The 27,879-nt window shown below is 41.9% G+C and overlaps 1 protein-coding gene across 2 annotated transcripts; it reads right to left on the bottom strand.

The window, feature by feature from the left end:
* Positions 1–1,360: 1,360 nt before the first annotated feature.
* tmem198 (transmembrane protein 198) lies at positions 1,361–27,879 on the bottom strand. Of its 2 annotated transcripts, none has more exon segments than NM_001005013.2 (5): positions 1,361–3,214; positions 4,733–4,881; positions 10,373–10,948; positions 11,847–12,079; positions 27,527–27,879. In NM_001005013.2, coding segments are annotated over 4 exon segments (1,065 nt in total). In that variant the 5' UTR covers positions 12,037–12,079; positions 27,527–27,879; the 3' UTR covers positions 1,361–3,064.

The raw sequence follows: 27,879 nt of genomic DNA, 5'->3' as shown, positions 1-27,879 counted from the left end.
AGTAAGTAAAGGCTCGATGGGCACTATGAGAATTGGGAATAGACAGCCAGTTGTCAGCATGCTAGCACTACAGAACTACAAGTCTCTCTATCCCCACACCAAATTCCTAGTTAAAAAAAAAGCCAGTGCAATTGGAAATGCTGGCGTGTAAGAGCCCTCGCTTATATTGCGTGCCATATTCACAATAAGAATGGCGGGCTTCAATTTTACATTTCATTAATTAAAACAAGTATTGCAGCTACTGCTGTATCATTTTCCCTTACATTTAATATTTAAATATGTTAAAAAAAAAATTAACATTTATAGCAGTGTATAGAAACAGTCTCACCAGGGAAAAGAATTCTATAGAAAAGTTGTCATTTTTACCTCCCCTGAGCACAAACCATTGGTATTGCAAAGGTAATTTGTTAACAGGGAACATCCCAATATAAGCTATTTATAATAAGGCTTTAGCATTGAGGCATCAGCGCAGGTCAGAATTCGGTGTTTGTGTGCAGCAGGCCATGGCTGGGGGTGCTGTTCTTTGGCAATACAAGGAATCAGTACAGGCACAAGGTAGTACTGCAAGTGACAGTGCAAATAAATGGCAGACCCAAATCAGCAAATCTCTCTCTTACAGGCTAGAAGAGTTTGCCTTTGCCAAATCGCATGTTCTGTACATATAAGATACTAACACCTGCACTTCTGTCACATACTGTACAACCCAATCCTATGGTCACAGAACATGCACATCAAATGATAACAGCCAGACTTGACTACAAAAACCAACTGGAACATTTTTTACCCCATAAGACCCCTGCCGTCATATTCAAGATATGCAACCAACTGCTTGGCTGAAGGTGTCTATTATTCGTTTATTCGCTCGTGGAGCTGAGGTGCCTTTTGCCATGCCCGGCACAGCTTGTACAGAGGTAATACAAGGCCAAAAAGAAAGGGGTGTAAATCAGTGGGGTTCATCCTACCGTAAAGCATCCTTCTTATTACAGCCAGAGCCTGGCAGACAGAACAATCTGCGTGGGTCTCAGTCACAGGTACTGTTGTGCCATGCCAAGTCTTTATTCTGCCACTTTATGGCTCAAATTGTAATTATGGCCCTTGTGCAGGTCAAATTAGGCCCTGGCATTTCAAGTGTACAGAGGCCCAAACAGCCCCACCAGCCCAATAAATAGTGACTGTCTATGGCATCTTACAGCAGCCCCTCTGGCATTTGCCAGTATCCACAGATTGCTAGTCTGAGCCTGCCCCTGTGCTAGTGTACCGCTTGCTTAGTTAGTTTGCATCACAAGGTTACACACACATGCCCCACACGCTGACACAAGGTGGCCACACTTGTCATTGTATAAAACATGAAAAAAACAGATTAAAAGAACCAAAACAAAAATGTTTTATTTTAAAACCTCTGGTGGAGAACAGAATTCTATGTAACGACTATACCATTTGCTTTGTGGGGCATTGTAACTGGCAACACTTTATACAATAAAGTCATAGCAAACTGTACAATCACTAATCCACAGCTGAGAAAAGCAAGTTGGCCTCTGATTGGCAGCACTCAGCATGTGTATGGTGCCATCTTAGCACTAAGCGGACATGTCCACAGAATGGCTGGTAAGTACATTTCTCCAGTCAGTGTAATAGGGGCATCTGTGGCTAATATATACATCAGACCAGTAAGCCCATGGGGTTATCAGATATCCTAAACGTTAGCCTGTGTGTGAGTCAAAGTAAGTACAATTGTTGAGCCCAGGGGGGTGATGGGAACAATAGGGTGACTATAAAGCATATAATAAAATACACGCTATAACCCAGTCTTGCCCACAGATATTTTTTAATGCACTTACGAGATGCAAATACATAGCATGCCACAATTCTGAGGGTTCCAGTGTGAAGTATCTCCATTTTGTGTGTACACTAGGATGTGCACAGCAGCTTTTGAGTTTTTAAAAGCAAACTATATGTATATGGGAGCAAACTAGAGGATATATATTACCTTTGTGACTATTCCTGTAAAGGTGCCATACACAGGCCAATAAAAGCTGCGGAGTCAGTAGTGAACTGATCTGTGTACTGGGGCCTCCCGATTGATATTTGGCAGAAAATTAGCCAGGATAGAAAATCCCGTTGGGTGAGAACTGAGCATTAATCAGTGGTGTAACTATATGTTACTGGGCCCCACAGCAAATTCAATTTAGGGCCCCAAAACATTGGTAAGTTGACCTATTCTGCCAAGCTATATTGACATTGCTCATTATTTAGAGCCTTACTGCCCCCCTGCAACCACACGGTCTGCTTCTGTAGTTATGCCCCTGGCATTGATTTGGTCCTTGCCTGGCATGACTACACAGGCCTGTATTAGGATCAGATTGTTAACTGTAAGGCCAAATAATCAGCCTTTGTTGGCCCAGCACATCAGCAGCCAAATCAGGCAAAGCAACGCTAGTTCTGCAAGGCTGGTTGTATTAACAGATTTCATGATGATTTTTGCAATTCTCTGCACCTTATTATGTTGTTTTTATCCTCACAAAAAAAACTGGTTTAGGCTTAACCTGTTGTGTGCCTGCACTGATTAACCTGCAACCCTGAGTGCCAGCACTAGATTTTCTCAAGCTAAGGCACAGAAAGGGTTAATCTGCACAGCCACTACTATGTTCTATGTATGTCGTTCAGCGTATTTTATATCACGTATATGTGATCACACGTGTGCACACAATCATGTTTTATATTTACTGTTCCATTAACGATGCAGAGCATTACAAATATGTGCACTATACTAAAGGGCATGTAGTCATTCCAACATTCCAATAAAACTTCCTCCGATTTAGCACCATGAAAGACACCACCACCGGCCCCCAGCTAACTCATCTGAATACCTACCATATACAGCACAAGGATCCAGACCTGGAAATAACAGTTTACAGTCCCAAACTGATGTACCAGCAGTGGCATTTGTGGCACACAAAAACACAGGTAGAATTGTTTAAGGCACAGAATAAAGAGTGCAGTCCTGCAAATTGTCACTGACACAAGTGGCTTCCAGTGGCAAAGGGTCATCGGCAAACGCGTCGCCTTAAACATGGATGACAGGGGTAGTGGCAGTGAGTGGCACAGTAGAACCACATTCGTAGTCCATATCTACAATGGTCTGCATGTTTGTGCTCAGGCTGCTCATGGATGTGCCCGTGCCCGTCTGGCGCTCTCTCAGGCTCTGCAGGTAACTCTAAGAAAAGAAAAGAAGTGTAGTGATTATGCAAGCAAGGGCGGGAAACAAGGGCAGCAGGACATTCCATCGGATTAAACAATAGAGAAAAATGAACATGCTGCAGCAGCCTTCCTGCTCTTTCCATGTACCTACATATGCAGAGGGCTACCTACAGATACAGGGAAGCTTGGCTGCCATTTGATTAAAGGCTACTTGTTGCTGCTACAATACACCGGTAAATACCCCACTATAGACAATACTGAGAATTGTCTCTGCTAAAACACAAAGTTATAAGTTTTGCCTTTTTTGTAGTAGCAACAAGTAGCTTGGTGTGTCATTGCCCTAAGCACCTCTAATGTCAGTACTACCTAGCAACTCATTAGATGGAAGCCCACCCCACCCATGATTTACACCAGGATCATATTTAAGAACCTGATACCTAATACCATTAAAGGGCTGCTAAATCTGATGCAGATGAATTAAACATGAAAAATGTAAAGACGTGAGGTAAGGTGAGAATCTTGAGTGAAATTCTGCCACATGCACAGCTACAGGCATACAATTATTCTCTTTTACCAGCCATTTTAGTTTCAATAAGGCAGGGGTCTCATCCAGGATCAAAGACTTATTTCTGAAATCTTTCATTCCAATAAACTTTTAAAACTTTTACTGTGAGAAAAATATTGCTATTAGCAGTCACCTAGGTATTGTGTGACCATATGAAAGCACAAGGCCAAAGGGGAACTCCACCCAAACACACATGATGTCAATAAGAAAAGGAACATCACAGTGCAAAGCATTGTGGGTTATGTAGTTCCTGCATGACGTATGTAAGCTGCATAGAAGTGGTTCCATTTTTGACATCAGTGTTTTAGTCCCTCCTGGATTTTACATGATGCAGAAAGGTGGATTTCAGCATATAAAAATGGAAGTTACAGTGATAAATATATTAGGGGTTTTTGTGTTGTGTGGGGCTCTTTAACAAATTTTGGTTCTGAAGCTGGAGTTCCCTTTTAAGGTCACATAACTCCAAGGCAACTTCTATTTGTATTTGTACATTTTATTAGAATGTATATTATGCTACATTATCCATGCCTCAGTGCCCCCACGCTTGTGCCTGACAGCCCTTCTGCCTGTACTTACACGGGCAGCTCGCCAATAGCGATAGTGATAGGCAGGAACATGGACACACTGTCAAAGCAGCAGCAAGAGGTGCAGTGACCCAAACTCCTTCTAGCCGCTGCTGTGACAACACATCCGATACACTGCCTATCAGGGTTGCTACTCGTGCTAGTCGTGCAACCATGCTGCATGCGGATATCAATTCTGATATCATTTTTGTGAGCTGCCCATACTGTAGAGAGATGAGCTATAGTAATACTTATGGATCTTGTTGCATAACTGTAGGTTTGTTCTATGCCTATCCAGATACAAGTGTCCTGTGTGGCAGGAAAGCCTCTGGCACTATGAGGGTATGTAACAGAGTATTGTGCCAGCCCATTGCTGGATGCAAGCCCCTGTTCCATTAATTCTTACCGGCGCAAGGATATCTCCAGTATATCTTTTCATAGGGTTGGCTTTTCGACGGTAAGTGCCTTCTTGAGAAGCAACATTTTGCCGTTTTTTGGCATCCTTCTGCCGAATTCGCAAGAGCTGGAGGCGTTTCTGACGTCTACTTATTATAACTGTAAAAAAGAAACAAAGTAGAGAGAGAGTAATAATTGCTAACACAGAACTTGTTTCATCCCCTGGCAGAGTGGGTGGCCTGCCAACACTGAATGGGTCCCAGTGGGTTGGTATTTGTCTCTTCTGAAGGGAAAGTTTCTTTAATGTAAATGTGTGGGTATAAAAGACAGCAGTTCAAACATCTATCCACGGCACTGGCCTGCCAAATGGTAAGAACATTATTTACCTGTCTGTAAGCCAGTGAATTCCTCAGTTAAAGTCTGATCTTTGCTTATCCTGAACGCAACCTCTGTCTTCTCCTATAAGAACTGTTCCAGATACAGAATGTGTGAGGTCTTTAGCCCAAGGAAACCTTAGAGCAGGAAGCTGTCACATAGTTTCAAGTCTCACATTAGCCTCTAACCCTGATTAACCTCTGTGCAAACTGCTGGGCATCACATGGTTGGCAGAGCATTATAAAAAAATATTCCCCCTGCCATCCTCTAACCACATTAGCTTTACACCCCATAAATGCAAAGTGATACACGCGATCCTTAGCTGTGAATACACAGCAGCTTCACACCCTATAAATGCAAAGACACTTGTGCTAACAGGAGCCGATTACATCTATAGAGTAACACACGTGGCAAACCCAACACAGACACACACACAGTCTGTCCCACTGCCTGAGAAACACTGTAGGTTACACTTGCTCCTATGCACTAGGAATCTGGACGTATTACTAATCAGTTTTTTTTATAATTACTACATCAGTTTGGTTTGATTTGTGACTTAACCCTTTCTGCAGCATGCCATCGATCTCTCATCCTGAGACCATGAAATGTATAATCTAAATGGCTGGTAGTTGGGTGTTAGTTCCAAAAACTTTACAATCCTTGGCCCGTAAATAGTTAAAGGGACGCATTTCTATATTCACATACATGCAGTTAAACGAACATTCTGGTACGACGGCAAAAATAAATGTTTATATTTGCTTCACACCAGGGCTTTATACCAGCTTCCACTATTGCACCATAAACCCAGGGGCTGATTTAAAGGCACAGTAACACAAAAATAGGAAAGTGTCTCAAAGTAATTTGTATGTATAACTTGTATGTATGTATAACTTAAATGTAATGTACTGTTGCCCTGCACTGGTAATGGTTGTGTGTTTGCTTCAATTGCATACAATTTACATTCTTTTTGTTAATATTCCTTCAACAATAATCAGCCATTTATAAAGATAGTGATTTTTCTTTTTATTATGTTTATGTTTTTATTATGTTTAATTTGGCACTGAAAAGATTATTCCAGTGAGGAAAATAAAGGTCTGAGTCGTTTTTCCCTTTATTAGGTAGCAAGAATATACAGTAAATTGGTTTTAGGCTAAGGTACTCTGAGTACTAATACCAATTAATAATTAATATTTTCCACGCATTTAAACTCATTCTAAAGAACTGACAAATATTTGCTGTCATAAATGGGTGACTTCTCTAGCTGTATTTAACAACACTAGCCCATATGGGCATTTACTGCTAATATGACAGACCATGATAGGCTACTACTCCTGTAGTTGTACCCTTAGCACTTTGCTTTTTGTAATAAACAAACCATCATATTACAGGTATCGGATCCCTTATCCAGAAACCCATTATCCAGAAAGTTCCATATTACGGAAAGGCCATCTCCCATAGACTCCACTGTAATCAAATAATTCACATTTTAAAAAATGGTTTCCTTTTTCTCTAAAAATAATAAAACTCTACCTTGTACTTGATCCCAACTAAGTTATAATTAATCCTTACTGGAGGCAAAACAATCCTATTGGGTTTAATTAATGTTTAAATATTTTTTTTAGTATACTTAAAAGGTAGGAGATCGGAGTTACGGAAAGATCCCTTATCTGGGAAACTCCAGGTCCCAAGCATTCTAGATAACGGGTCCCATACCTGTACAATGCTTTACTAATAATTTCCTGCATTAAGTTTTGTATTGTCTCATTCACTGGTATAACATCTCTTAGGGCTCTGGCACACGGGGGAGATTAGTCGCCCGCGACAAAACTTCCTGTTTGTGGGCGACTAATCTCGCGAGTCTTTTTCGGCGATTTCGGGAAATCGCGCTGCCGCGTGTGCCATCCCGCCGGCGACTTACATGTTCGCCGGCGGGATGGCGGGTCATGGCAATTCGCCATGGCGGGTCATGGCAATTCGCGGGATTAGTCGCCCGCGAACAGGGAGTTTTGTCGCGGGCGACTAATCTCCCCCGTGTGCCAGAGCCCTTACCCATTCAACCATTGTATATAATACTCACAGGGCTTGTAACAAAGTCTATTTTCCTTGTCTATTACTATCCAATGTTAGCTACTTTCTGTTGGTTGAGGTTTCTACTAGAGGGGAGTGACTGCACTGCTGAATTTTGCGGTGTCTCTTTTTGCGCAAATAGGTGGGGTGTACATTCAGGCGTATTTATTAACAACCATCACTGGTATTGTTGCCCATTGCAGCCAAACAGATTTGCTTTTGTTTTCCAACTTGTAGGAGTTCAATTCTATTTCTTGATTGGCTGCAATGACCAACATCACTGGTGATATTTGTCTCTAATGTTAATAAATGAGCCCCTCATTGTAAAGGTGGCCATACAGGGGCAGATTTCAGCTGCTGATTTGGGTCCTTCGGATCGATTTAGCAGCTTATCTGCCTGTGTATGGGGACTCATGACTGGCTGCCTACCCAACTGATATCTGGCCTCAAATGTGCCAATGTCGATCGGCAGGTTTGATTTTCGCACTGGATCGAGGACTACATTGGCTCAATAATGTGGTCCTTGCTCCGATGGGTCCTATTACCGTCGTTGTAATTCGACTACAATATCTCCCACCTGAGATGAGCATATCGGTGGCAAGATCTGCTTGTTTGAAGACCTCACCAAACAAGTGGATCTCATGGTGTATGGCTACCCTAAAATCTAATAATGTTTTGCTTCTATTGCTTAAAGCCCTGTGGAGTGCCAAGAATATTTCATACATATACCAAATACAACACATTGCATGGATGAATTACCAAGTTCTAAATGGAAACCAATGCAGGTTTAACATGCACTAGAGCCATTTACTCTAAGTAGGACTGCATTTTATATGGGATTGCAACTACTTGTACACACATCCACAGATTTGCATTGAAATCAGAGAGTATTCTAACAATAAGGAAAGCTGGTAAACATTTTGTTGTCAGTGGGACCCAGTAGCCCAATTTCTAGTTCTCTGTGCCCCTGCGAGCACTTGTGCTTGATTATATGGGAGTAGGCTGAATGCCTTCTATTACAAATAAAATGTAGGTTTTTTTTTAGAAAGGAATTCTGGGACCACTATAGATAATTAAAATTCACAAATATGTGAAACCTGTTCCTTTAATTTGACAGAAAATAGCACAGCACCAATAAATGTATAGAAAAGGAATTTGGCTTGTAAAAAAAATGATAGAAATGTTACAATTCTATCACTTTAACAACTACAGGAAATACAAAGGGAATTTTCCCATTTATTGGAGAATGTCTGACCATTTTCCCATTTTTGTTATAAGCCTAAATCACAAAATGAGAAACAGACCCAGAACCAGAAAAGCATTAAGCTCACTGATTGAGTAAGAGCCTGTATCATCTGCTGTTGAAAAAGCAAATGCTCTTCCATAATGCAAGCAATTGCAGCAAAATAAAAAGGCCATCAGAATGAAGGGAAGAGGCAATACCTAGGGCCATGTTGTCCAACTTAGTGGGCCAGCTGCCAGATTGTATTGTGTTCCTGAGCTGGGGGCCATAAAAACTGCACTGCAGGACTGTATCTGGCCACAGGTCTCTAGAAGCACAGCTCTGCCCCTAAGGAGAACATAACCTATTTAGGGTAATATTACAGGCCATTTTGTTCCTGTTTTTTGTAACATGAATCATTCCCCAAGGGAAATACTTTGCTGCGTATTCACAGTGATAAAGAGCTGCCGTTTCGCTGCATGACTGTTCTTTTACTGGAACAGAACTAGTTCATTCAGAGACACAGCTTTTGCCTCTTTAATTTTCCCAATGAACTGCAACAACCATTGGATTGCCCTGCTGGGTGTAATGGATGTTTGGTTTGATATTTGTACAAAAAAAAAAGATAATTCTCTATGGCATTACACAACTTATAATTTATTTTCCTGATTGATATATGCCAATAGTCTGTGATCTGCACACAGGGTGTTTGGGTAGCAATGAAAATGACTCTACTTGCCCAGTACCTGGTATGGATACTTCCTGTTGGCATTAATGGGAAATCCAGTATTTAGGTGATCAGAATATAAACATGCACTGCCCTGGTTAAAATCAATCGACCAAGACCCCCCACACAGAAACACTAACCTTTATGCGGTCATGCTGCTAAACTGTTCAAGATGCATCTAGTATAGGGTAATGGCTTACTAGCAAAAACTGAGACACCCATAAAACATTTTATGAAGGTTGAATGGCGACAGTACTAAGGATTTCGATTTTAGAACTTCTAAAAGGTCTCTTTTCTCCCACCCTCCTGATAGAATGAGACATGCAAGCTGAGCTGTCTCCAGTCAGAACAAAGGTTTAGGCAGGAGAGGTCCCTGGATCAATAGATCTTAGAAATCTGGCGGTCCCTATTAGAGGCCTGAAGCCCTCAGGGTTATGATACATCTGGCAGAGTTACACGTCTGTTTTCCTTTTTAGCCTTGGGCACAACATTCAACTTTCCTTTCACTGAAGCCTGCTCAGTGGTGGGACAGAAAGTCACAATGAAACTGTACATGGCAATAGACTTTACAAGAATAGAAAGGTTATGTGAGCAAAATTAATTGATCAATTGAAATTAAACATAGAAGACTCTGGTAGAGAAATACTTCAGTGGGTTGTGAGCATTTCAGAAGCACTGGCTCTGAGATATAGAACTGATGTCCATATTTTCTGTTGATCAAGTACTCTCTCATCTTGCCATGGTATTAGACACTCCAACAAACTACTACCCAAGATCCAGTTTAGAATAATATCCTTATAAATATTGGCGTCTTCCGTATTAAATAATTAAAAAAATATATACATTCACTTTTTAAAGGAGATGCTTGATATCCCAATCAAAAGCAATATGGCAAAATCTTCCATCCTGACCAATAAGATCCCCTATTCTGTACACATTTGTGACCAATTAAGTAGCGTATACACAACAATATGTTAATTAGGCAAGGTCCCCAAACAAATAAATCTCTGCATGATTGGCCCACCAAAGCAATGGGACAAACCAGGCTGATCTGGCCTTAATATGGGGCACATTCAGATATCACGTAAGGTAGGCATAATTTGCGAACCAAATGATGTTGGTCTGTGTATAGACGCCTTACATTTTATTATATTCATTCCTTTATACAGCTAGAGATTTGAATCTGCACATGCTAGTTGCTTGATGGTCATCCTCTCAGGAGTTTAGGACTAGAAAAATGAATGTGGAAGTATACTCACCATCAGTATGAGAGAATCCCTCAGCTGTCAGCTTCCACTGAACTACGATTCCCAAGACACTCAGCACTGGCCACATGCCCAGGATAACCCAGCTATACCAGCAGAGGGGGTGAGAGGTCTCTAAGCGAAGGCGGTCGTACACATACTGTACCAGCAGCATCAGCTCTATGAAGTAATCTGTACACACAGTCAAGATTGCTGCCCCAAATGTTGCAGTAGAAACCACTGTGAAAAGCTTTTGCCATTGAAGAGTCAGTACAGCAAAGAGCATAGCAGAACCCATCATCAGCCCCACTGGAATCCATGCACTGGGAGGGTGATAAAACTGTTCAAGGCCTACTAAGGAGGCAATGGCAAGCAGAAGTCCCAGCAAAAGTCCTGTCATGAAGAGACCCACACTGTGCACAAGCATAGTGACAAGTCCACAGAGGAGGCCAATGCCCAAAGCTATGCCTGCACTGAGTTCTAGGCTCAGCTGTGTGTCCATGATCCGCTCCTTATAGCAAAGTAAAAATATGACTGCCGAACCAGCCAGCAGACCAGATAAAAACATAATGGCTTTGAAACATCGATAGCCTGTAAACCAAAAAAGAGAAATAGACATGAAATAAAAAGGCAAGACTATGTAGGTTTAAGTTGTGCTTTTGCAATATATTAAAGCAGAATGAGTAGACAGAGACTTTCTTATTGATTTTAGCAAAACATGCATTCTCCATGAGGAATGACTGGGTGATAATGCTATTTATACAGAGAGTAGTATTATGTGCCTAGTGATGATTATAGGATGAACTTTACTTGTAGACCATGGTTTACTCATTATTATTGGATGACCATTGACCAATGACTATTTTGTAAAGCGCCTAAACTTTCCTGTGTGCCAAATGCAGTCAACCTAAAATTCTTGTTATTATACATTCCATTCCCACTATTTCTAAAAACCCTCACACTTCTGCCTGAACTGGTAAACAACCAACTCTGATCAGCGTAAAGCTCTGATCATTCAGCAGCCTGGCATGTAGGCCCATCTTTAGCACCAATGTGCTTCCGGTCTAAACCAGAGTTCTTCTACCACCCTGTTCTACTTATGAAGACTACTTCAACACTATAGCACCCATTAAAAAAAACTGTGGGCAAAATTCTCATCCCCCAAGATATAGCTTTTATTCTCTTACTGTGACACATCATTTTTAGGTGGATTTTTTATGACCTTTAGAATGATTTTTCCAGATATATCAAAGCTGATAGATGTGCCAATCTGTTGTGAATTTAATATGGGGATTAATGTTTTGGGCCATCATATTTCATGCTAGAATAAATCATCCTGGCACATAAAATATATTGTTAAACTGTGCTTAGCTCTTTTGTGTAAGAAATGAAGGACAGATAGTAATCGAAATATGATGTTGCGCTAATGGCTTCCACCCTAAAAACCTAAAATTTATAGTTTTCCACCCACATTCATATTTTCTCTTACCAAAAAAGGTGTATACCAGCCCAAAGAGGCAGCACAGAGAGCACACAACTGTAGGAACCACATCATAATGCCGTTCACTTTCCAAGCTACAGAAGCCATCAAACGGGTCATCTTGACCAGTGTCCACTGTCCGATTATCAATGTTCTGCAGCATGTCCGGCTGGACAACAGTTGATAAATCAAAGGCCATCTTAAATATTGTTTTAAGTAAGCATGTCCAGGAACAGAAAAGTCTGTGAAAAGAAAAGCAAGATGTCAGTGAGCTAATAACAACTAAACAAAATAGTGATGGTGGGTTTGCTAACAGGGTACCTAATAAAAATTAAATTTTATAACTTATAGGTGCTCACCAGCTCCCCATTTCCTAGCTAATGAGATGACTTTTACTCTCACTCATCCCTACCCGGGTCCACTTCAAATATAATACGGTGCCTAAACTTATATGTTATAGTTAATGCCAGCCATCCATAAGTTTCATAGTGTGTGCAGTATTTATAGCTAATGGGGTGTCTACTACTTGCCCCATTTCCTAGCTATCGGTGTGCCTACCACTTTTCCATTGCTCATGGGTACTAATCATGAATAATTTCAGGATTTCAATGAATAAAACAGTGATAAGAATAAAATAAAAACAAATGGGTTAAATGTGTTCTTTTGTGACAAAGGTTAAAAGCTGAGGAATACAAAACACAAAACGTAATTTTTCCTAGAAGAGAAATGCCTCCTATAGTTAAGGGAAATTGAAGGTGAGCGGCACTGGTCTGCCAGAGAGGCTAATCACATATCACAGATTCTTTCCATTGGGTGGAACCTGAAGGAGTAATAATATGATGTTAAATGGATAAGCTGTAACTATAATAAAAGGCACAGCAAGAATCCCCATTAACAGGGCACACACCCAGGCAGCACTCAGTGGTCCATGTCTGTATCCCATATAAGAAACAGGAGAAGGAGGTAGCAGCTGGGAATCTCAACCATTCCCATGTGTGTCCTGAGCTCTGCCCAGCCCAACAACATCTGGTACACATACACAAGTAGTATGCTTTCCTTCAGCATGAAACATGATAGCTGAAGAGGGGGACTGTAATTCTATATACACCTTTGGATGTGAAATGCTACTGCAGCCAAGGCTGGGCATGTGAATATTCCAACAATTGCTCCAAAACATGAGGAGCATGTAAGAGTCAGCAGGGCAGGCCTGTCAGACTTTGGCAAAGCATATTGGTTGGGGGAGTCTTTCCAACTTTGCCAATGCAGGTGTTTGTGTGGGGGGGTTAAGGCTTCTCACAGGTTCTGTTGCTTACCTATACATCAAAAAATATACAGAGCAACTCGGCTCTATTTGTATCCAGTCTGCATTGCCCTAGCATTTGTTCAGCTGCTACCCACTCCCACCCAAGTCAACAGTGTCAACAGTGGCTCAATGGCTCCCTCTACTACACAGAACAAGACCCCAAGTAAACTAACCTACCCGTATTTAATTACACCCATTCACCCCCCGAAGATTGAAGTTCAATTATATTTAATTAATTATATTCTCTCAGTATATTTGTTTGTTTGCTATCCAGTTACTGGTTCCAGAACCAGAAAATATTTACAAACTGGATGCGAAACCCAGATGTGAATGGAAACACTATACATTTGTTCGGTCTATTACAAATGTCAAGAGCCGGGTACATAGGGTGAATTGCCAAGCAAGCAGATATTTAGGCAAAGCCTCATGATGTAAATTTCCATGGGAAATCAGCACTAGAAATCTCCTAAAAATACTTTGCGATCTGGATGGATTAGAATCGCCACATGTAAATGTCCCAATCCTGAGTAATCATGAGAAAATGCCTTTTTGACTATCCAGGAATTATGTGGCAATTCTAATGGATCAGAATGGCAATATATATTAGTATATAAGTTTTGCTCCAGTGGGACCGGCGATTTCCTGCAAGCAACAAATTGCTACATGTGCCCTTGCCCATATTCAGGCCACAATGTAATTGGATTAACTAATCTACTGGCCCATTGATTCAACTGTCAGATGAAAAGAGGGGATCATGTCAGCCTGGTTGTTGTTGTACATCCACAGTCAATACCAGTGCTTAGGGAGGGCATCAATTGGCTGCCAAATCAGTCAAGAGTGGCAGCCAATGTCTGTCCCAGATGGGCACTTATTCAGTTTTTCATCTTATGCCACACCAGATTTACTGACCTGGTAAAAATGTTGCATTGTTCCTATGAAGGCATAACTGTATATTGCCTTACAGGAAACAGCAAACCTTAGTTCTCGGTAGCCACTAAAGTATCTGCGGCATCGTAGCTGAAAAAATGTGAACAGTCATTAACACTAATTATTTTTTCAGAATTATTTAATTTGAATTAATGTGTTATGGAGAATGAGATAATTCAGAACAATGTCAGTTTGTATTGCTTGGAGAAGGGGCGGAACTTTCCATCTGGTGAGTCATATTTCAGAAAAAACAATAATGCCAGGAAAGAGATCCTGATCTGAAGCCAGAACATGAAAGCAACATATCTAACAATGTTAGGAAGAGCTGAGTCCACTCCACTGACAGAGTAAATATATGGTGTAACACCCAGGCAGAGGTAAAGATGATAAATGTCATGTCAGAGGTTGTACATTTCCTGCACAAACAGGATGGAAGTGGGGACGGGGTCGGATCAGGCATTATGTCCCACACACCTGAGCTGAATCACATGCATCTCTAGGTAAATATGCAAACTAGTGACTTTCAGCTGTTACAGATGATCCCTAGATGTCAGTTTTATTGCTATTAGCTCTGTACTGTGAATTAGAATGGGGGTCTCCAACCTTTTACCTGTGAGCCACATTCAAATATAAAAAGAGTTGGGAAGCAACACAAGCATGAAAAATGTACCTGGGGTGATTGGTTATATGACCCTATGTGGACTGGCAGCCTACAAGAGGCTCTGTGTGGCAGTACACCTGGTTTTTATGCAACCAAAACTTGCCTCCAAGCCAGGAATTCAAAAATAAGCTTATTGGCCACTGGGGGCAAAAGCCAAGGGGTTGGTGAGCAACATGTTGCTCCTGAGCCACTGGTTGGGGCCCCCTGAATAAAAATTATTTGTAAAATCTGCAACTATGAAAGAATAACATTCCCTATCATCCACCTTTGATTAAGAGTGGAGCACTGACTAAGGGGCCCCAGTGGGGTAACTCCCACATATGTGTAGAACTGCGCCACTGGTAAATGCTTCCACACTATGCATCAGACCTGAATGGAAAGATAATGGTTCATTCTCACAGAAGATAATTGGTAGCAGAGAAGGCAGCCACACTACATAGAGTACTAGTATACAGGTGGCGCATTATGTCACTTTATGTACTGTATTTGGCACACACAGGCAGCATAGGTAGTATATGCTGCCTGCATGTGCCATACTCTGCCTACCCTACCCTGCCTGTGTGTGCCATGCTCTGCCTGCCCTACCCTGCCTGTGTGTATCATACTCTGCCTGCCCTGTTCTCCCTGTGTGTGCGCCATACTCTTCCTGCCCTACACTGACTGTGTGTGTCATACCCTGCCTGCCCTATGCTGCCAGTGTGTGCCATACTCTGCCTGTCCTATGCTGCCTGTGTGTGCCATACTCTGTCTGCCCTATGCTGCCTCTGGGACAGGGGTGTCAAACTCAATCACATAAGGGGGCCGAAATCTAAAACACAGGCTAAGTCACAGGCCAAATTTTTTATTAATATACTTAGTAAGATACTAAGGGGTATATTTATCACAATGTGTAAAAACATTACTGGTAATGCTTCACTCCACTTTTTACACGGCATGATAAATATACCCCTTAGTCTTAGTTACTATGTGAGGAAAATGGGAATTGATCAGGCTGGATAGTCAGACACACTCACCAAGGGCCACATAAAACAGCCAGGTGGGACGGATTTAGCGGTGAACCTGGCAGAGTTTTCTTCTGGGAGTTTGTTAGTAGTTGGAAATAGCCATTAAATGGTCCCTAAGGTGTGTAATTATGTGTTGGGGGTTGCTGTGCTATTCACATGGGAGGAGGGGGCATATGGATTTAAGCGTGTGTCTTAATATGACATAATATAATTCTTTCACATATGAATGTGACATATGATGGTTGATTTCCCTGCAGTGAGCACCAACCATTTGGGTTTTTGCTGCGCTACCACCATTAATGTAGGCATGGTCTTGTGATAACATGGGTTTGGTTTGAAGTTGGTGCAGTTTAAAAAAGGGGAATATAGTGGCCCTCCACTATATATGCTACAGAAATTCCAGCCTTCGGCGCCACAGAAGTTGGACAGCACTGAGCGTAATGCCAAACATAGCCTTCTATAGGCTGCCAGTTCACATAGGGGCTCCCAAATAGCCAATCATAGCTCTTATTTGACAACCCCTAAACTAAACTATTGTGATTCATGTGTTGCTCCCCAAAACATTTTCCATTTGAATTAGCTCACATGTATAAAAAGGTTGGGGATCCCTGATCTAGAGAAAGAACACAAAACTCTGGGTAGTCTAATATGTAGGTTAGAGATGTCCAACACTTAGGGGCTGATTTACTAACCCACGAATCCGACCCGAATTGGAAAAGTTCCGACTTGAAAACGAACATTTTGCGACTTTTTCGTATGTTTTGCGATTTTTTCGGATTCTGTACGAATTTTTCGTTACCAATACGATTTTTGCGTAAAAACGCGAGTTTTTCGTATCCATTACGAAAGTTGCGTAAAAAGTTGCGCATTTTGCGTAGCGTTAAAACTTACGCGAAAAGCTGCGCATTTTTCGTAGCGTTAAAACTTAACGCTACGAAAAATGCGCAACTTTTCACGTAAGTTTTAACGCTACGCAAAATGCGCAACTTTTTACGCAACTTTCGTAATGGATAGGAAAACTCGCGTTTTTACGCAAAAATCGTATTGGATCCGAAAAATTCGTACAGAATCCGAAAAAATCGCAAAACATACGAAAAAATCGCAAAGTACCGATCATTACGAAAAAAACGCAATCGGACTCCATTCGACCCGTTCGTGGGTAAGTAAATCAGCCCCTTACTGTGCTAACAAAAGCTAAACCCCCAAAAGGACCTTCAGCTATAATGAGGCAGCAGTAACACTTACTAAAAACTATTTATTATTACTAATACTACACAAGGGCATTGATCTCCCATATCCAAAGGGCTAAATGGAAATTATTTGCAATACAGAGCTCACAAGCTCCTCAGTAAGTAAGAGATAATGCAAATACCTCAAGGCATTAATGTTCAAACTTCTTAAATGAGGAAAGTATATAGGCCCAGACACTTTATCCTCTTTGGCCTGCAGGGGATTGCCCTGCTTTTATTTATATCTGCTGTTATGTTTCAGAGACCGAGTGAACCAATGCATCTTGACAATAGCTGCCAATGTAAATTAAATTCAATTAAAAGTGTAGATATTTAAATTCTGAAAAGGCTCTTTCCTATTCATCTTACAGTCTCTTATTTAAACCACTGCCCAGTTGCTAGGGTAAACTGGACCCTGCTAAAATTCCATACTGTCATCTGCTCTTTTATATATCCCCACTGGCAGGCATTTTACACTTGGATTTTATCTATCAGTTTATATATATATATATATTAGGGCAAGCTGTCTTGCTGTTAGCAGTTGCAAGACAAATACAAAACATCTGCTCATAGGCTGCAGGGCAAATGGATCTTATTCAAGATTAACTGACAGTCACAAAAGAATCAAGCTGTCTGCTAAAGAAATGCATTTTGTGGCATTCACAGAACAGAAGGTACCAAAATAGCTTCATGCGTATAACTTGTGCCATGTGCTATTTTATCTTAATATTGTCAATGTCAATAAGAATCACATAAGAATCACAGTAAGGTTAGGTGAGTAGGGTTGCCACCTTTGCACTACAATGGGTCTGGGCAAGGGGAGGGGTGGTGACGTTTCAGGGGGCAGGGTGGAGCTATGACACAGCAATCAGTGATTCGCTAATTACCGGGTCATTCATTTGAAAATCCAGACTGGCAGTTTTCCCCCAGACATCCCTAACAAAAACAAAAACTGGACTGACTGGGTAAAAAACCGGAGAGGTGGAAACTCTACAGCACTCTTAGCACTGGTTAGAACTGGTATTTATTTTTTTTTATTAATTGCCGTGCTCTTTTATCTCTTTCCAGCTTGTAGATTAAAATGCTGTCTGGTTGTTAGGGATCATTTTCCCAAACAGCCAAAAAATCTACTGATTTGTTTATTATGCTTGACAGAAAAGGGTGGGCTTGCCTTATGCCCCTCATAATTGTATGAGCTGATATCCAATATATTTCATTACTAGAGCTGTGGGAAACGAACAGCAATAATCATTCGGTCTGGTAGAATGAACCACCACATGTGCTGGGTGTCCACCAGGTGGAGAAAACATATTTGGTTGGCATGGGAGAGGCTTGGCATCTCAAAGAAAGGGACCATAACAGGTTAAAGCTAACCAGTTGAACTGTTCATAGAGCTGCTTAGTGAAACTTTAGCATTGAAATGAAGAACACTCCAACACAATTTGCCAACATTACTGATGATTAGATTCCTCATTAGTAATTATTGCTCAAAGTACTTCAAGCAGACTGATATTTTATACCACTTTGTACCTATCTATCCATGAGATCCATGAATAGGTGGGCAAACTGGGCAACAATCAGCTCAGTTGGTGACCCTACAGCTCTTTAAGTCTGTGGCTAGATCACTCTTCCACTTTACACTAACTACAAAAACATTTATTACCAATTACTCTTATATACAATACTCACTAGTCACATCAACAAATATGGCTGGCATCAAGTGATCACATGAGGTTATTCCACCAAACTAACTGAAGCACATTGCAGTCTCATACAATCTCAAGTAATTTAAACCTAATTTATGATGTAGTACACTCTAGACAAACACTGCAGGAGGGTAAGAAGTTCAAGACAAATGTGCTATTAGTGTCAAATATCTTTTTGAAAGCTTCTATGCCCTGAAAACAAAAGGAACCTTTGGCAATAAACTTGTATTCAACATTAGACAAATACACCAGGGCTTACTATAACTTCATGGAGCCAACAGTGTCATAGAGCAACAATTAGACAAGACAGCAAGTCTTTTCCAGATGGACAACTCTAGGGCTCTCCCAACACCACTGTTCGATGGTATCTGCAAGTTGCCTCAGTAATGAAAAGGTTAGCTGGAAGGAACAGACTAAATCTAATAACACAAACAGTGGAAAAAATGACAAGTCTATCCAGGATATACATGGAAATCATCTTGGCCTTATTCTCCTGAGGAACATCTGGCAGTGAAGCAGCATATGGAATATGTAACCACTGGACCAGGCAAGAAAACATCTGCCTCATTCACACACACACACACACACACACACACACACACACAGTGCAGTTACCACAGTGAAGCTAAAGGAATTTCAATATCTCACTTAATGGTACCTGTATAAATTGGGCTTTCCAGGTTTGTGCATGTGCCTAGGGTATGTACGTGTAAGAGTTAACAGGAACAGCTTGCATTATAGCTGACAAAACCTTTCACTACCCTGTAGTCTAAGCAAATATCTCAGAACTTGTGATCATTTCTATGAACTAAAAGAAAAGCATTTATAGTCTGCAGGCTCAGACACTTCATCCTCTTAACTGCCAGAGCATACTGGCCAGTCTTGATTAAAGAATTATTAAAGGGAAACTTTACTCTTATTAATAACAACCATTCATATATTTCTTTAGGGAAGTAAAATGATATAGCTTGTATAAATAGATTACTCCCTTGCATTTATAAATGGTTCTAAAAAGGCTTTATTATTTACCTTAGAACATACATTCTTTATAAAGCCCAACACAACAATGCAGTATGAGTACAGTCAATGGTGGTACACAGATTAACACTGGGGGGGGGGGGGGGGGGGTTATTCCTGAGACTGATTCTGACCGATATTAAAAAAAGGTTTCTTTAAAATGAAAACTATGCTCTATAAAAATATATTGCATCTGATATGTAAAACCCTGCTTCATCTAAATAAAACATTTTTATAAAAGTATACTTTTTTTTATTATTACGTGCCATTGGGTAATCCTAAACAGAAAATTGCTATTTTAAGGGCCACACAAATAAACCAAGGGCACACATACATGTTAGGTCACACAAGCCACTTATTGTGTCTTTTACTCCAACACTACTTCCTGTTACAGTTAGAGCTGCATTATTTCCTGTCAGGTGATCTCTGAGGGATCACACAGCCCATCACTAAATGGTGATCAAGGGAAAGGATATAAAAGGGCAATATTTACGGATATATATATTCCAGTTTGGTGACATTCTTTAATAGGCAAGTTAATATGATATAAACTATCTGTTGGTTATGTATTCACTCTGGGGGTATATTCCATTCATTCCATTTATTTTCACAAAATAAGCTAAACCTCCACAATATTCTATTTCAGGACTGACACTAAGCAATTTATATGCCACACAGTTTGCCCAAATGTTACAATTACAATACAATATGTAACATTATAGTTTACAGATATGGTATATTGAATAATCACCCAAAACATGGTAAAGGCTAAAGAACAGTGGTTTATTTAGATGGAAATAGAGACTAGAGTAAATGCATAATATTATAACACAACAATACGGACAACAAGAATAGAAATCAAATTTCTCAAATACTGGGCCAATGTAGTTCATTGCATGAGAAAACAGAAGAGGTATCACTGAACCCTACAGGTGTGTACAGACAGGTATCCAAGTGAATAGAGAATAGAAAGGATAGAGATCAGTTGTCCGTGAATGCCACCTGTAGCTACAGAGATTACGGATAGTGAAGAGTTAATTGTCAATATTTGCCATTTTACAAGTGGTCCCCTTAAAACAGGCAACGGCAGCAGAGTGTAAGACTGAGGCCAAGCCAGAAGACAAGCTTATTTACTGTCATAGATAGATATACCATATTACTGTAAGAGTAAGGGGAATCTCAAAGGGTAACTTGAGCCCAAAAACCCTAAAAACCACTGGCTCTCAAACCAGGCAAAATGAGGTTTGAACAAACAGCAGAATACTATTTCTTATCATCAAACTGAGATGGATGGCTGAAATGTTATATCTAGTATAAAAAAATGATGTTACTGAAAGGCTAGCCCACAGTAAATTGCCTGCCAACCATAACAGAGTAAAATACAATTTTCAAATGCAAAAAAGAAAACCTCCCTGGCTAATAGGTATGAGATTAAATACTTCCTGCATAATGCAGGTCTTCATTTTTTAATGACTACTGAATTTAATTAGGTCACTGCAATGCATCAACTTTGGCCCTGTGAGGCCCCACACCATTTAGCATTCCGACTGTCACTGTAGTGTGTCACTGTGCTGTTACTGGGAGCGCAGGCAGGGGCAGACTCTGATGCATGCTTATGTGCAAGTGAAGGGTGATGTTTATTCATAACTTTGCCACGCTCACCCTACATTCTCAACAGAGAAGAGCCCAATTGTGTGCCTGACAGTCACCCTTTTCACCCCCCTCTCTCCACTGGCCCCTCAGAACCCCAAGCCTTTGCTCGGTTCCACCCACAAGCACACAGCATTGACCCGCTGGCCCCAGCTGAATGTCAGATCTGTGCAGACAAAGCCAGCAGATACATTAGCTATTCACATGAAGGGCTCTTAATGGGGACAGGGATAAACCCCTTCATTGCCAGATTTACATAGAGAACAATAGACATGAAAAGAGTAGCAGACAAATTGAAGCAAATGGAGTTAAATAACGGATTCTCTCTCAGCACCGCTGGTTCAAATGCCGCCCTGTATAACAACCATAGAACGCATTTTTCAAAAACTAGTTGGCCAATGAAATCAGCTGACCTCCCCCCCATGAAATGAACTGATCCCCTTGTGTGTTTTGTGACAAAGCTATGCACTATACCATCTGTTTTCTATGAACTCATAACCAAGCTCCAAACTACAGACATGATTTGGGTTTTCAATTACTGCCTGGGATCAACTATTTACTCTCAAATATTTCAGCTCCGCTAGGCATGGACACAAAGATGCTGTTACTAATCTCTGCCGGCACCCACAGACCGGCATTGTATTTGTGCTAACCTGTGACTTAATTCAACCCGAACAGTCATGAAAGGGACATAGAAGCCAGAAGATACCATCTCACAAAAGGGAAGACAGTGTATGCTTGCTTATATACTCCGGCTGATACTGTTATCCCCCTGCTGTGAGAGGTTGTTCTGGGCCACAGGTTAACTCAAAAGTTGTGATATGGTTCTGCATGAGCTGCTTTTAGCATGATGAGGGGAGTGAATTGCTCCTTGCCTCTTGCTATTTAACAGTCTCAAGGCCAGGAAGCATGAAGTGCAAAAGAGAACTGATAGTCACTGCTTAACCAAACAAACATCTCACACAAATCAATATATTACATTACTTAGTTTATGACATGTATTAATACAGTAAGCTCTCTCTTAACATTATTCACTATTTCAGAGATAAATTCCATTAGGTGTGCAACAACAATTCACATTTCTAAAGCATTCTAGCCTTTTTTATTATTTTTTTTAATTTGTTCCACAAAATGAAATAAATCACTCACCCATTTAAAACACATAGATGTTCTACTAAGAATGTGTGCAGATCACTGGGAAAACACAATTGGCACCAACAAACTATATCCCTCTACCACAGTGCCCAGGTGAGAGTGCTGTGCACCTGGATGACATACCCTGATGACAAATCACTGACATAGCACACCATAGTAAGGATATAGCCCTAAGATTTCTCTAGTTAATTATCTCTTACTATTAAATGTCTATCCTTCTATGAAGCGGTGATTCTGGGGCTGCTGCTGCCTGAAGCCAATGCTGCCCCCTCTCTCCTGCTTGGTGCTTACAATTTACAACTAGCGTGGGAGCAGGTCCAGAGGGGGCTTTTGTACAGGTCATGGAACTCCGAGGTGGCTTCTTATATCCTCATATTTTACAACACGGTGTATATTATTTATTATAATACATACGTTTCAGTGCATTATGTGACAGAACTTATATCACTAAGTACAGATTATAATGGAAGACATCACTTAGCATTGTACTAAGGATATAATTTACAGGATATTCATGGTTCTTGTGTATTACGTGTGTAATATATATTAAATGTATGCTTCCTATAAAGTCCTGCCACTTTACATATAAACAATATTTTTTATTAAACCTTTGCTTGTTTCCTTACAAAGATATTTATACCAATATGATATAGAGAAATAGAAAACTTTTTAGGTACAGGCAGTGTTTTATTTTCATGCACACTTTCTATGTGTGCTGTAGTTAGTCTGGGGGCACTTGTAATTTCTGACATAACAATGGTAACACTGAGATAAGGAGCTGCTGTAAATAAAACAACATGGTTCATGCCCAACCACCTACCACATGACACAAAGGCCAAGTAATGCCTTGGTGCAGTACCCAAAAACAGCCTAATAATATAGTTTGTCCTTACTTGGCGCGTGGGTTATAAAGCTGCAGAGACTGAGATTCAGTACTGAAAGGGAATTATCAGTGCTGTGGTGCTGCTTTGGGCAGTCAGAACAACTGTATGGCAAGCAACAAATAGGGAAGAGTGCAGTGGCATCTTAAATAACACAGATGGTCTAGGAAAAAAGCCTTGTATGGAGCAATAAACAGTGTACTTGATCAGTATCAATTTAGAATCTCTATGTCAAACTCCATGGTTTATATCTGTTCTAGACTACAGACACAAATAGCTGAGTTGTGTGCCTTTTCAGGGGTTGCATCTTAAGAAGCTGTGAATACTGGGAGGTCAGGTCAACTGTGGGACTGCAAATTTGACTCCCACACAATTATTTGCACCTCTGAATCACCTGTACTCAGCATCACAAGATCCATTCCTTGGAGATTCATTCAGGATAACAAGGTTTGAATATTGCACTACAGCAACTTGGGACTGCAGTCCTAGCCCGGTGGAGTGCAAGGGCGAGACAGGAGAACTGACTTGTGGAGGGAAGGGTATCAAGAGGAATCCCTTTTACATGCCAAGCCTCCACACCAGCTGCTGTCATTCCCACGCTGACATGGAGATCGGAAGAAGCCAAAGAGCATGTTTGGCTCCAAATGGAAATTCTGCATCCAACAAATTACCAGTCTGATATGGGAAGAGAATTTCTTTGCCAGGTGGAAAGATTCCCAAGCCAATGAAGAGATGCCTTTAGACTCAGCTCTGCTCCTGTCTGCACAGTGACAAACATCTTTAATGGGCATGCAACTTCAGTAACACGGATTCTAACGGCAAGATTTTCTGTGTGATTCGACTGTAAATCTATTTATTATTTATTACTGAGCCCATTTGTAATGTGCAGGCTACAGCCTGTACTTAGCGTGACAAAACGGCAGCCGCTGTGAGTTTAAACAGCTTTTTATCTCTAGCCAATATTCCCTAGTGATAAGTGCAACACCTCTGATAATTAATTTGCTAATATCACTTTTACTTTAAGAAATATATCCCCAAGGTGCCTATCAAATGGGTATGGGGGAAATCATAAAGTTTCACTTTCATTGCTGAAGTCCTACAAAACAATAATTTGGCCAAAAAAGTGCACACAATGTGCAAAAGATGTGCACACAAAATCATGTGTTCAGAGAGAAAAGTAGCTGACGACCCTTCACGGACAGCTGCTTACTGGTTCAAAATGAAGTGAAAAACACTTTGACTTATGACCTAAAAATCTCAAGGGGTGGCAAAACCCCATCCCCCAGAGGGGAGAAAAATTCTGGGGTTTGTAGTTTACCAACAATTGAATGCCCCCTAAACACCAGCAATGTACGAAGACCAGAGAACACACAAAGATTATTTTCGATTGGTTTCTCATGCACTAAGAAAACAGAGAAGCTCTACTAGAGGAGTACAGTACGTAGAAGATTCTAACCAGAGTTTCCAGGCAGAGCCTGCACACCATTCTTCCCAGACTACTTGCCTGTGCTGCCCAAGTTCCCCCCACACTTTCAAAGCTGCGCACTATAGTCTCATGCTGAAAACTCACACCTATACACCGCCAGCACGACATAAATAATGCAGTGTCAAGTAACAGACAGCGAGGTGGGGAAGCACTGTGGTTAAAGGAAAACTGTAGCTAGAGAACAGCTTGCTCTGATACAAAACAAATATATAGGCTTATTTTGAACAGTCATAAATCCTTACAGTTTCATGCATTTGCTAAACTTCAGACATCTGACATCTATGTGATGATTTTAACAAAGAGTTTCCCTCTTTGTGAACTTTCAAAGTAATTCCCTGATGTGTTTAATTTTTGGTGCCTTACTGTTGGACCCCAGGCACAGCTTAATCTGCCCAACAAAAAAAAAAAAGCAGGTACAGTAATAGAATGTACTTCCCTGGGAGGACTGTATATCAGCTTGAGTTACTAAAATGGGACCATACTACAGTATATACCCAACAAAAAAACAATAAAGCCCTGGGCGTAACTGGAAACTTGTTGGGTGTCCTTCAGGCTGTTGTTATACTACAAATGGCTAGTCTGGGATTCTAGGGGTTTTAAGCAGCATGCAGAGAGATTAAACTATAACGGAGTAGCAGAATGTATCAATATTATGTCCAAACTACTGCATTTTGAGAGCTTTAACAACCCAAAATTACAAACCCAAATGCCCGAAGAGCATTCTAGGAAGGGCTGCACACTCCCTTAGGGTGTAACAAGCAACAACCCAACTTCTAGTGCTGTTTTTGGTGGGGGGGGCGCTGTAGTCTGGGGTTATCACTTTTTTCATTATGCAGCTGTCCGTATTGCTTTAACACATTTACTCTGAAACGATTTGGTTTATAAATACTGGCAAAAAAGAAGTGAAAAGAAAAAAGAAGTGAAACGATGACCTCATAAAATTAAGAGTGAGGCTGCTGGTTATTTCAATATTCTAAACCTTTTCCCAATCATGGTGTTGGGAAGTCAGCAGCAGCTGGAGGGACGCTGGGGTTCAGAAGCAGCTGGAGGGTCGCTAGGGTTCAGAAGCAGCTGGAGGGTCGCTAGGGTTCAGAAGCAGCTGGAGGGTCGCTGGGGTTCAGAAGCAGCTGGAGGGACGCTGGGGTTCAGAAGCAGCTGGAGGGACGCTGGGGTTCAGAAGCAGCTGGAGGGACGCTGGGGTTCAGAAGCAGCTGGAGGGACGCTGGGGTTCAGAAGCAGCTGGAGGGACGCTGGGGTTCAGAAGCAGCTGGAGGGACGCTGGGGTTCAGAAGCAGCTGGAGGGACGCTGGGGTTCAGAAGCAGCTGGAGGGACGCTGGGGTTCAGAAGCAGCTGGAGGGACGCTGGGGTTCAGAAGCAGCTGGAGGGACGCTAGGGTTCAGAAGCAGCTGGAGGGACGCTGGGGTTCAGAAGCAGCTGGAGGGACGCTAGGGTTCAGAAGCAGCTGGAGGTACGCTGGGGTTCAGAAGCAGCTGGAGGGACGCTAGGGTTCAGAAGCAGCTGGAGGGACGCTAGGGTTCAGAAGCAGCTGGAGGGACGCTAGGGTTCAGAAGCAGCTGGAGGGACGCTAGGGTTCAGAAGCAGCTGGAGGGACGTTGGGGTTCAGAAGCAGCTGGAGGGACGCTAGGGTTCAGAAGCAGCTGGAGGGACGTTGGGGTTCAGAAGCAGCTGGAGGGACGCTAGGGTTCAGAAGCAGCTGGAGGGACGCTAGGGTTCAGAAGCAGCTGGAGGGACGTTGGGGTTCAGAAGCAGCTGGAGGGACGCTAGGGTTCAGAAGCAGCTGGAGGGACATTGGGGTTCAGAAGCAGCTGGAGGGACGCTAGGGTTCAGAAGCAGCTGGAGGGACATTGGGGTTCAGAAGCAGCTGGAGGGACGCTAGGGTTCAGAAGCAGCTGGAGGGACGTTGGGGTTCAGAAGCAGCTGGAGGGACGTTGGGGTTCAGCAGCAGCTGGAGGGACGTTGGGGTTCAGCAGCAGCTGGAGGGACGTTGGGGTTCAGCAGCAGCTGGAGGGACGTTGGGGTTCAGAAGCAGCTGGAGGGACGCTGGGGTTCAGCAGCAGCTGGAGGGACGTTGGGGTTCAGAAGCAGCTGGAGGGACGTTGGGGTTCAGAAGCAGCTGGAGGGACGCTGGGGTTCAGCAGCACATTCCCAAAGGAATTCAGAGGGCACTTGCTATCAGAAGGAAGAGTTATGCTGCACTACCAAGAATTACATTTGTAGCAAATAAGTGACATTCCCACACTTCCTCTAGACATACTCATGCCCTGCAGGGACCAGAGCTGCATTTGGCATCCCCTTAAAGGTGCAGTGATCATAACAACCAATCACTGATCAGATTCGGAAGCAATCATTTGTTGGTTTGTTTATGCAAAGTAATACAATGCCTAAAGCCTGTGGATTTTTTTGGTTTTTCAAAAACTGGCAATAAGACAATTAGGCCATTGCTGTAATGCAATATTTGGCATCACAAGACAAGGGGGTATACAGAAAGCCTGCAGCTTGCACTTAAAGAAATAAATACAAACAGACGAGAAAATAAAGTATGTGCAGAATGACCCATGCCCATATCTCTTACTGATTCTAATTCTACAAATTGGGCGTGCTGTCCCCTTTAAGAGCCGATAGGAGAGCAAGTGGTCGAGTTGCATTACCGGTCACAGCAGGATCAGGATAGAAGGTCTCCTCGCAGTAAACTGTCACTTCCTCCGGCGGCCAGGGAACCAGGAGAGGGCAGAGGGGGTGGGGATCGGCCAGTGGCGGTTGGGGAAAGTTTTCAGCGCAGCAGACTTTTCATGGAAAGCTGTGGGTTGTTACTGCCCGAAGAGCAAATGAGTGCAATGGCAAGGGGCGGCTGTGTGGGCACTGCACTCATCCTCCAAGCCATTCCAGCAGCCCGTGTGTCCCAGCCAAAGCGAGCACCAAAGCATCCCACTTCGCCACTACTTGGCATCCGATTCAAACTCACCAACACCTCGCTTGCTCTTCCCACAACAGCTGAAAGGTG

The sequence above is a fragment of the Xenopus tropicalis genome, chromosome 2 (genome assembly GCF_000004195.4).
Source record: "Xenopus tropicalis strain Nigerian chromosome 2, UCB_Xtro_10.0, whole genome shotgun sequence".
NCBI lineage: Eukaryota > Metazoa > Chordata > Amphibia > Anura > Pipidae > Xenopus > Xenopus tropicalis.
The sequence above is the reverse complement of the archived record's forward strand: the minus strand, read 5'-3'. Positions and strand labels throughout refer to the sequence as shown.